The sequence below is a fragment of the Neltuma alba genome, unplaced genomic scaffold (assembly GCF_004799145.2).
Source record: "Neltuma alba isolate B1F8T4 unplaced genomic scaffold, ASM479914v2 tig00002445_pilon, whole genome shotgun sequence".
Taxonomy (NCBI): domain Eukaryota; kingdom Viridiplantae; phylum Streptophyta; class Magnoliopsida; order Fabales; family Fabaceae; genus Neltuma; species Neltuma alba.
Window position 1 is genome coordinate 10757 of NW_021632863.1, and position 10736 is coordinate 21492.

The window sequence follows — 10736 nt, forward strand, 5'->3', positions numbered from 1 at the left end:
ATGGTTTGCATTTTCTTAATGCCATTTTGGAGCATTTCAATCAGGAATATTTTCTTTTCTTCAGCGACTTTGCTTCCTGCGTTGGAACATTTTTTTTCATGTTCTTTACTATTTTCAAATGACTGGGTTTTGCATTTCATTCTGCTTTGTCTTGTCAGAATTTTGATGCGACAAATTGCCAATAAATACTGACGTGGCATGACGCTTTAGTTTATTCTGAAACGCTTGCTCCTTTTGAAGTTATGCTATTAACGCGGCTGGTCAAAAGAAAAAAAGATTGAATTTTTGAAAAATTGGTAAAAAATTTCTAATATGTTACCTCATAATCATAATTATATGTGTTCAATTCAAGTTTTTTTAGTTAATTAAATTTTTAAACAGGAATTTTTTTAATCAATTTTCTCTTATTTTTTCTGATTATGTATATTTATTATATTATATTATTGTAACAGTTTCTGGGACTCTCGCGGGAGCTCGCAAGCCAAGAAGAAATTTGACTTCTTCCACATTTAACTTCATCACTCATCGTTGGCAATTAAAAAAAAAAAAAAAAAGTTCATCACTTGATCGCATTTCACTGCGAAGTACTCTGTTCCTGGTTTCAGTTCCCATTTCCAGTAATCACATTGTCCCTCTCATCGCGTTTTTGGGTTCCTCATATATGCTTGCGCACTTCACACCTTTTTTCCATTCAGCCCTTCGTTTGTTTGGTGTTTGTGTTCCTGCTTTAATTCATTCAACTTTCTTGGTGAAGACTTCATATCACCTTTAGCTTCTGGGTGTTGCTCAGAGTAAGATTTTCTTTGTTAATTTATTCTATGAAGTGTTACTTTGAGCATCTGAAACAACTGTATGTCTCCTGCTTTTGTGGTGGTGTCTTTGTGTATTGTGTACTTTTCTTGGCTTAGCTTGCGTAAGGATTGGGCTTCAATTTTTTCTTTTTTCCGGGAATTTCACTTTATCTCTGAAAGGACTGACTATGATTGTTCATTTGTACTAGCAGTGACCAACGCAATGGCTTCTTCTGTCTGTGTGAGCTTGAAAGCTAATCCTGATTTTGCGAAAACAAGAACAGACCATCATCTTCTTCGTCAGGATAATGGGTTTTGGGGAGAAAGAATCAAAGGAAGCCTGAATAACAATATGTGTGTGAATCAGTTTGTGACGAGTTTGAGAACAGGAGAGAAAATGAAGAAGGCGAAACCATGTGCTGCCTCGGCGGTTCTGACTTCCAATAATGCCCACGAATCCGTGGTAAGCTAAATTCAATTCTGGGTCTGGGATCTTTTTCCCCCAAATGGTGTGGAAGATCAGTTTTCTACTTCCTCAATGTTCGAACTATGGAAAAGAAATGATGATTACTTTCTGCAATTTCCTGTAATTTGTGTCTACTCACAGTTGGTTTCGATTTCCAGGGATGGAAAGTACCATCAGTTCTCAGTCGAAGGGCTGACCCTAAAAATGTAGCTTCCATTATATTGGGAGGAGGTCCTGGGACTCATCTCTTTCCTCTCACCATACGATCTGCAACACCAGCAGTAAGTGAATGCGGTCCGAAGTTTATGGCTTTTGTTTTGTTGCCTGACTATAAAAATTGATACTAAGCAAATCTGATATTCTATATCACGTAGTCATCAACGAGAACGGTATAAAAGAGCGAGAGCGAGAGCGATGTGAGAGAATATGATGATATATGATGATCATTTTTTTTTTTCTTTTAACCTCATCATCTTTTTTACTTTACCAGTTTACTATGCAGTGTCACTTTTGTGACCGCAGAAACATCACATTTATATTGGATACAACGTGATCCTACAAATTATATCAAGACACTACATATTTTGTCTTATCACGGCGTCTAACTGTCTCTATCATGTCCCTCCTGTCTTATTGTATAAGCTTAAGAGTTTTTGAAGTTCGTTGTTGAGATAATATGGCATCCATTTGCATTTTACAGGTCCCTCTTGGAGGATGTTACAGGCTAATAGATATCCCGATGAGCAATTGCATCAACAGTGGCATCAACAAGATATTTGTTCTAACCCAGTTCAATTCTGCATCTCTGAACCGTCACATCGCTCGCACCTATTTTGGGAATGGCATCAACTTTGGGGATGGATTTGTGGAGGTATGTTTTCATGGAAAGGGTGGGTCAAAGAGACAGTGTTGGCCAATGGCCATCATTTAGATTAGATGGTTTTTAATGAAATGATAAATTATCCGTGAGTTGTAGAATCTTGTAGTATGTAATTAAGAGAAACTTCGTTCTACCTGCAACTGAGATTAATGGGCAAATACAAGTCACTTGAGAAATTCTTCAATTTTTTTGGGGTTCACGTTTGCAAATTTCTATTGAGTGTTAACCAAGACAAACCCAAAATGGGGACAGGTTCTAGCAGCCACTCAAACTCCGGGAGAAACAGGAAAGAATTGGTTCCAAGGAACTGCAGATGCTGTGAGACAATATACATGGGTGCTTGAGGTGAGCAAGAAATTTTATATATACACTGCCTGCACTTTTTATGTATTTTTTTTATTTGAACCGGACAATGATAGGTTGACTGTTGTAGGATGCCAAGAACTCAAACATTGAGAATGTATTGATCTTGGCAGGGGATCATCTATACCGAATGGATTACATGGACCTTGTGCAGGTATACCAAGTAATTGTATCCTAAAATATTACTATCTCTTCATTTCTTCTTTTTCTGATCTATTTATAACAAATTAACAGAGCCATGTTGACACAAATGCTGATATTACAATTTCTTGTGCTGCAGCAGGCGATAGGTGTGTTGAATCTCTTAGACTTGCCTCCTCCTTTTTTCTTTTTCTTAAATGATTTTGTGTCTTCTATTTTCCATCTATTGGCTGCTCACGAACTTCAGCTGATGGCTAGTTTACCTCTCTTTTTTTTTTAACTCTAAATTTTTGTTTCATTGGGAAAGAAAAAACTACAAATGAGAAAGGGGGGTTACTGGCTTCCTGAAAACACTAAAACCAAAAAAAATTCAAATTTTATTTTTACCTAAGAGTCATTGCAAGTTTCCTGCTTTTCAGCCGTGCATCAGATTACGGATTGGTCAAAGTAGATGGAAGAGGCCACATCATTCAATTTTCAGAAAAACCAAAGGGTGTTGATTTGAAAGAAATGGTAATTTTTTTATTCTTTTCTGGGTATTTCTGCTAAAGCTGGTCACTGCCAGGAGCTATTCAGTTTCAACATGGTCTTTTGCCTTCTTTCTTCAAGCTAGGAGCCTCCACTTAACCAAGTTTTGCATTATGTCTTGTTAATGTGATTATGATCATAATTTATTTATCTGGCTCCAATATGCCGGGTTCTTGTTTTCTTGCAGCAAGTAAATACGTCTCTCCTTGGGTTGTCACCCCAAGATGCATTGAAGTCACCATATATTGCATCCATGGGGGTTTATGTATTCAAGACAGATGTTTTACTTGACCTCCTCAAATACAGATACCCGTCATCCAATGATTTTGGATCTGAAATCATTCCTGCTGCTGTGAAGGAACAGAATGTCCAAGTAAGATGGATTCTAATCTCCAATATGCTTATCTTCCCTTAAATGTTTCTGTCCATTCTGGAGGAAATCTTATCTGCTACTTTTGAGGAACTGATTTCACCAGCATCTAGCACCATGGTTAGTGCAATTTGCTTTATGCAAGTTCACATAGCTAACCTTAAATTTTTGGAATCGGCCAAGCTTGTTATTACCTGTTTGTTGCTACCGGATTACTGTGCACATGACAATGATAACAATAAAAGCCCAACGCCTATTGTTTCACAGGCATTTTTCTTCAGGGAGTACTGGGAAGACATTGGAACAATAAAGTCGTTTTACGATGCTAATCTAGCTCTTACTGAAGAGGTGTGTTCAAGATAATAATGGCTGGCATTTATATTTAGTATTCTTCTCATTGCATGAATACATGCATTGCGTATTTCTTACAAACTATGATAAAGATACATTGGCATCACTTCTGCAAGTTATGTGAAGCTGTTATCTTATTTGTTCTATACTCATGCAGAATCCAAAGTTTAAGTTTTATGATCCTAAGACACCCATTTACACATCTCCTCGATTCTTACCACCAACAAAGATCGATAATTGCCAGGTATGACATTGTACCTTAAAGCATGTTACTAAGCTCATGAGATGTCTTCTTATGTTTCGTTTTGTCTTGCAGATAGTGGATGCAATAATCTCCCACGGATGTTTCTTGAGGGAATGTACAGTCAAACATTCCGTTGTTGGTGAACGTTCACGCCTGGATTATGGCGTTGAGCTTCTGGTAAAGTGCCATAACTTTTTGACTCTGCACAGTACAATCCGATGTAAGATTCATCCCATCTAAAATCACCTTTTGCAGGACACTGTGATGATGGGAGCTGATTATTACCAGACGGAATCTGAAATTGCTTCTCTGCTGGCAGAGGGAGAAGTCCCTATTGGGATAGGAAGGAATACCAAAATTAGGTAATCTTACCTATTATTATTTCATCATACTATTGACATTTGACATTGTTAGGGAATTAACATTGATCAAAATTCATGCAATCATTTCTCAAACTAGTAATACATTGTATTCACATCTAATTGCTACTTGTTACTTTTGTTGAAGGAACTGTATAATTGACAAGAATGCAAAGATTGGAAAAGATGTTGTTATCATGAACACAGATGTAAGCAAAGTCAACTGGTCTCATCCTCCTTTTACTTTTGAGTCAGCTTCATCGGTTAGATTTCCAGCTCTGTATTACTGAGTAGCACCTAGTATGATCTTTACCCATTCAAATGCTTTTTGTCTGTAGGGAGTTCAAGAAGCAGATAGACCAGAAGATGGATTTTATATTCGCTCAGGAATCACAATCATAGTTGAGAAAGCACGAATAGAAGATGGCAAGGTCATATAAATAGTCTCTCACTCTCTTGTATTAGTCTCAACGACTGGTTGCAAGAGTTGCAGGGGACAAAAACACATTCTCATATGAGAAACACTCTAATATGTGGAGTAGGAAGAATCGCATTTGCAGAGTCCTACCTTCTACATTGAAGCCAGCAGAACACTTTTTCGCTATGTGTAAAATAGAAGATTCCACAAGGCAAGTAGATATAGAATCAATAAGCCAAGGAGATTATAGCTCGTGGCAACGGTATTTGTTTTAAGAAAAACTCTTGAAGTCATGGGTGGTTCAACCTCTGTCTCTCACCCTTTCCCTAAACCCCTTGCTCAAGTCATAGGATGTGTTGTGAAACAAAAGGAAGATTTAATAAAACCTGATATGAATAAGGAATATTATATCTGTCAGGCTGCTTTCTCAGTTTATTGCTCACAGTGGTAACAGGGCCATTTTTGCGTAGATGTTTAATCGAACAAGGATAAGCGATTGATGCACTATACTCTTCACGGGAAGAGTGCCCTCGTGGGAGGATGTTGCCTCTTTCGGAAGTTTAATTTTTCCTCTCATTCTGACTTACACTAGATAGCTTGTTTTGGTGATTAAAATAATTATAATATTTATGAATAATACTTTAGGGTTGATTACACTATTATACTAATCTCCTATTTGGTTAAGTTTGTATTAATGAAGGTGTGATAATATGGGATTTACTCTATACGAGATATAAACAACTAATCAAATCACGTAAATAAAAATATTAGTTAAAATTAATTAAAAGTAATAAATATGTAGGAAGTGTGATTTTTTCCCGAACATATCATCAAGACTGTTGCTGGCAGATTGGAAGAAGTATCTTTTGAAATAGTTAAGATTAAGAGCATCTCTTTAGAAGACTTGCTATGTACTCTTCCGGTCCTAGATGTAAGATCCTTATACACACTAGTATAAGGGTCTTACATTTAAAACCGGAGGAGTAGAATATTCACTTGTGATATGAGAGTCTGTACACCGTATGGTTCATAAATAGATTGGGTTATTTATAAATTAAGAAAATATTGATTGGTATGAATTTTATTATTATTTTTTTTTGAGCTGAAGAATTTTATTATACATGTTGGTAAAAATTAATGATATATATTTATTAGTATTAGTATTAGTAGAATTGATATAACAATTCCATTTTAATATTTTATAATAACAGTTAACCTTCAGTTAAGACGGACGTAGCCAAGTTCTTGAAGAAATCAAGAACTGCGCACTGCGTAAGTGAAAAGCACCACGAATTTTTATAACAAACGGCATAATACCTGTTTGAACTTAGAACGGTCAGTCAATATTTACGAATGAGAGACCAAACAAAATAAAAAATGAAAAAGGGAAACAATTTACCGAGAAATTGACATTTTTGTAGATCTGCACATTTTCACTTTTTCGGTTCTTCCATCAGTTCTCTTCGTTCCCGAGCTGCAACGCTCTTCGCAGGCGCAGGTCAACTCCTATTCTTTACTATTGTCCTGTTTCCTTCCTGATTCTGTATCTATGTTCTCTTCCAATTCAATCATTCTGTTGCTTTCGGACAAAAGTTAGGGTTCGTAAGATGGAAACTTGAATGGGGAAATAAATTTTCGCAGACCTTGTTTTCAAATAATATATTAAGCTCTTTCGGCAATTAAAGCTAATTAGTTTCGCCTTCTCGCTATCGGATATGTTAAACTTCGTTGGTGTGGGTCAATACAACAAAAGGCCTTTCTTATATCACCCGAAAAAGGGGCTTTCTTTGATTTGTCATTCTTGAACTTTACAATTCTCGAGGGCATGTTTGTTTGTTATTAAGTATGGGCTCTAATGCACATTAACAAGTTAAATGATTTGTCAGACGTGATTCATGTTTGTCGTTCTATAAATGGTTTGTTCTAAACACGAATCCTTTATCAGCCAGTTGTGAATTGAATGGAGGGAACTGGAGGCGGCAGTGCCGCGGCTGCTGCACCAGTGAACCAATGGTGGCAAGACTTGTCCAAGATCTTTCAACATTATCTGGATATATCCACACCTCATACTACCTATAGATGGATTGGAACTCTGGTTTTGGCATCAATCTATGCTTTGAGGGTATTTTATGTCCAAGGGTTTTACATTGTATCTTATGGTCTGGGAATCTACCTGCTGAATCTGTTGATTGGGTTTCTCTCCCCTTTGGTTGATCCAGAACTGGAACCCTCTGATGGACCTATGCTGCCAACAAAAGGTTCTGATGAGTTCAAGCCATTCATTCGCCGGCTTCCAGAATTTAAGTTCTGGTAATTTGGGCATTTTATTTTCAATTTTAGCCTGTTAGATAACATATTGCATTACTGTCATGATTGCTGAGAGATTCATTTTAACCTTTCTGGCTGACAATCAGTGGCCCTCTCTTAGAGAGCCTTAATGAAACTATTTAGGGTTTATACTTTTTAGTTACTGCTTCAGTGCCTGTCTTCTTGGTAATTGGTCTTCTAAATATGTGAGGTTTGACATGTTATGACTGTGTATGTCGAGAATTTGAAGGGGGAAAACGCTATTTCTCAATGGGGATTGGACCTAATGATATTATACATATAGGAAGAATGTTGGGGCATATTACCAAGGCCTTTTCATGTGTATCCCTTCTATTTGGTCAGATAGATAATGTGATTGTGGGGACTGACTTGCCAAATTGCTTGCCTATTTTCTCATGGAAAATAGTTTGGTGGAGATGTTGTTGATGGATGACAATTTTTTGTTTTGGTTACAGGTATTCTATCACAAAGGCATTCTGCACAGCATTTGTCATGACCTTCTTTTCTATTTTTGATGTTCCTGTCTTTTGGCCTATATTACTCTTTTACTGGATTGTTCTCTTTGCCCTCACAATGAGGCGCCAAATTGCCCACATGATCAAGTACAAATATATCCCGTTCAACTTTGGCAAGCAGGTTGAGTTTCGAATGCTTAAAATTCTTTTGCAGCTTTGTCCTTGTTCTGATGTCCTGTATCAGTTTAACATATAAGTCTAGGACGGGCAAGCTTTTATTCCTTATATCATGTTCTCGAGATTAAGCCCCCTTTCTTTTAAACTTTTGCAGAAATATGGTGGTAAGAAATCCTCTGCAAGTAGCAGTGGCGCACGCCCAGAATGAAAGCTTTGCCGTATCATGATTTGAAACAATTCTGAATAGGTGAAAAGAAATGTAGGTTGGTAGTTGAAGTTTCACCCTTCAATTGAACTAATATGTAGCCAGATAGGGGTGTGCAAAACCCTGGTAATCTGATCCAATCCAAATAAGTCATGTGATGAAATCAGATCAGACCAAACCAGACTAGTTGGTTGGATACTTGGATTGGATTGATTTCTAGACCAATTGATCAGACCACTTGGTTTGATTTGGTTTGGTCTGAGTGATTATTTTTTAAATATTTTGTATTTTTGAATGTTGTTTTTTTTTTTATTGTTGTTTAATATTGTTCGAGATTCTTATGAATTTATGATCAAGTTTTAATGTATTAGGATGAGTTTTATATGATTATGGCTATTTTTTATTCTCTTAACTTTGTTTAACAGTCTTCCCATCAAGAGGGGAAAACAATAGAAGGAGGAGAAGAAGAAGAAGAAGAAGGCAAATTACGGTCTTAGACTAGTCTTTCTTGCTGGATCAAACCGGACAACGGGCTTCTAAACCCAATCCATCCAAAAATGACAAACCAAACTTTGGGGGGCTTTGGTCCAAGCCGTCCGTTATCCCCTTCTAAATAAGAATATCATGGATGTCAATGTCCGGAAGAAAATTCTGTGGTCTGCATTTGATTTTGTGATGCCGGAAGAGTAAGCCTGTGTTGGCGGTCTCAAATCAAATTTTAGCCTATGATTTTTTTAATAATAAAAACTCGCATTGATGGAATTTCAAAATTGAGTTGGACCATTATTAATAATAAAACACATGGCAAGATTTGATTGAGCAAATGGACCTAAATATTAAAATCCTTTAATTTGGGTAATGCGAAAATTTTCAAGAACAAAAAAAGAGCATAATAATAAAACTTGGGAAAAAAAAAAAGTCAGGATTCACATTTGAAATAATTAGCTCAGGATGGATAATAAAATTTACCTGGATTTATATCTAATCCGAATCCATAAATTTTTATCAACCCAGATAATAAATTTAGTCAAAATGCAAATCCAAATCCAAATGTAAATCTAACTTCCACACAGGGTCAATTTTTTTAGAATAATCTAAGGTCAATGTTTCACGGCTCAGTTTTTAATTTTGTGTTTATGTAACTTATTCCCCTATCACAACTTTCCAATTATCCTAATTTTTTTCGTAACTAAGTCACTCATCATCATAACTTCCCGATTATTTTAATATGATTTGACTATTAACTTTAAAATTCGTATATACAAAATCTTTTTTTTGGGTAATACATAAAATGTTTATATATATAGAGAGAGAGAGAGAGAGCATTAAGATTTGAGAAAAGGGTCAGTGTTGACATTTGAAATTAGCCAAATACAAACACAGAGTCAATGTCTTTAGAATAATCTAACGTCAATAAATCGGGCCTCAGTTTTTAACTTTTAAGTTTTTTATTTTCAATCTTATAGAAAAGATAGTAAATTATATCGTGTTTGGCTGCAGTTGTAGGGCTTAATTTTTATTTAGTGATATTGAGTTGGGCCAAACAAGAAATAATTTAGTGATACTGAGAATTATGATATATTTACATATCCTCGTTCACAAAATAATATTTACCACCTCCAATGCTAATTATAAGAGCCAGTTGACTAATTTGAAGAGATTAATAAAGTAAGTTGAGTTAGTTATTTATCCTAAATAGATATTGTCTTTCTTAAAATATCCTTACTAATCAAGTGTATTGACTAGAACTATCATTGTTAGAAGGGCTACTTTGAAAAAAAATGTATAAATATGAGAAACAAAGTGGATTGGGGTCTTATATTTAGAACCAAAATAAAATTCAAACAAAGTCTTATATTAAGGACCGGAAGTAGTATTATTTAGTGATTTTTAAATTTTATGATATCGTATTTTCATATATTTGTATGATATTCTTTCTTATCTACCACATCCATCTAAATATTTTGATTTCGGTAGCTTGTCAAAATAATTAGAAATTTATTTTGTAATTCCAATTATTTTAAAATTGAAAACATGATAAAATTTAATCAAGGTTTAGTTTTTAAACAGATTGATTTTCTTATAAAAAACTGAAACCAACATACCCAGAGAATTAAAATTAATACACACACATACTAGTGTGCGATTGTGTAACGTGACTGCAGTGCATGGCTGCATGAAATTGAGTCAAGCAATAGAAAATATAAAAATGACTCTTCTTTTATTTTATTTTTTTCATAAACACCTCCACAGTGATGTGAATTCGATGACAAAAATTAATTACTAATTTTAAAGTCCCAGTAAGAGTGTTTAATTTTATTTTATGAACTACATGAATTTGATAGTTTAATCTTTAGATGATGAATTTATATGTGCCATTTATGTGCGTGTATAAGAAAAAATAGAAGGGTTTTAGATCTAATATTATTATGAAAAACATAAACAATTCTATAACAGAATGAAATCAATATAGAAACAATGGAAATAAATCCAAAAGATCTGAATGATTTCATAAGAAGGGTTTTAGATCTAATATTCGATCCATCAAACTTTTATATAACACATTTTTCAAAAACATTTATTTTTATTTTAATTTTTCTTCCTCTATTTAACTCCATCAATAAAAAAACTTATATATTATAAAAAATAACCTCATTCAT

At 34.9% G+C, this 10736-nt stretch overlaps 2 protein-coding genes across 4 annotated transcripts; both read left to right on the top strand.

Annotated features, from left to right (window-relative positions):
- Nucleotides 1–591: 591 nt before the first annotated feature.
- Nucleotides 592–5307, top strand: LOC114727415 (glucose-1-phosphate adenylyltransferase large subunit 1-like). Of its 2 annotated transcripts, none has more exons than XM_028914133.1 (15): nt 592–791; nt 1001–1254; nt 1416–1538; nt 1958–2128; nt 2390–2482; nt 2571–2654; nt 2735–2790; nt 3061–3154; nt 3357–3542; nt 3807–3887; nt 4048–4134; nt 4207–4311; nt 4390–4496; nt 4642–4702; nt 4832–5307. In XM_028914133.1, the coding sequence occupies exons 2-15, from the start codon at nt 1015–1017 to the stop codon at nt 4931–4933; spliced, it is 1590 nt and encodes a 529-aa protein (XP_028769966.1). In that variant the 5' UTR covers nt 592–791; nt 1001–1014; the 3' UTR covers nt 4934–5307. The 2 variants fall into 2 exon arrangements, with proteins under 2 accessions (XP_028769966.1, XP_028769960.1); XM_028914127.1 differs by having other exon boundaries at nt 1004–1254.
- Nucleotides 5308–6656: 1349 nt separating this feature from the next.
- On the top strand, nt 6657–8730 carry LOC114727429 (protein RER1A-like). Of its 2 annotated transcripts, XM_028914143.1 has the most exons (4): nt 6657–7221; nt 7695–7875; nt 8026–8118; nt 8502–8730. In XM_028914143.1, the coding sequence occupies exons 1-3, from the start codon at nt 6872–6874 to the stop codon at nt 8077–8079; spliced, it is 585 nt and encodes a 194-aa protein (XP_028769976.1). In that variant the 5' UTR covers nt 6657–6871; the 3' UTR covers nt 8080–8118; nt 8502–8730. The 2 variants fall into 2 exon arrangements, with proteins under 2 accessions (XP_028769976.1, XP_028769972.1); XM_028914139.1 differs by lacking the exon at nt 8502–8730 and having other exon boundaries at nt 8026–8479.
- Nucleotides 8731–10736: the final 2006 nt, after the last annotated feature.

Coding starts and splice junctions, on each gene's coding strand:
- LOC114727429 (XM_028914143.1), top strand. CDS start 6,872: ATGGAGGGAACTGGAGGCGGCAGTGCCGCGGCTGCTGCACCAGTGAAC. Junction 7,222..7,694: donor CTTCCAGAATTTAAGTTCTG/GTAATTTGGGCA, acceptor TTTTGGTTACAG/GTATTCTATCACAAAGGCAT. Junction 7,876..8,025: donor CGTTCAACTTTGGCAAGCAG/GTTGAGTTTCGA, acceptor AAACTTTTGCAG/AAATATGGTGGTAAGAAATC.
- LOC114727415 (XM_028914127.1), top strand. Junction 2,483..2,570: donor AATATACATGGGTGCTTGAG/GTGAGCAAGAAA, acceptor TGACTGTTGTAG/GATGCCAAGAACTCAAACAT. Junction 3,888..4,047: donor ATCTAGCTCTTACTGAAGAG/GTGTGTTCAAGA, acceptor ATACTCATGCAG/AATCCAAAGTTTAAGTTTTA.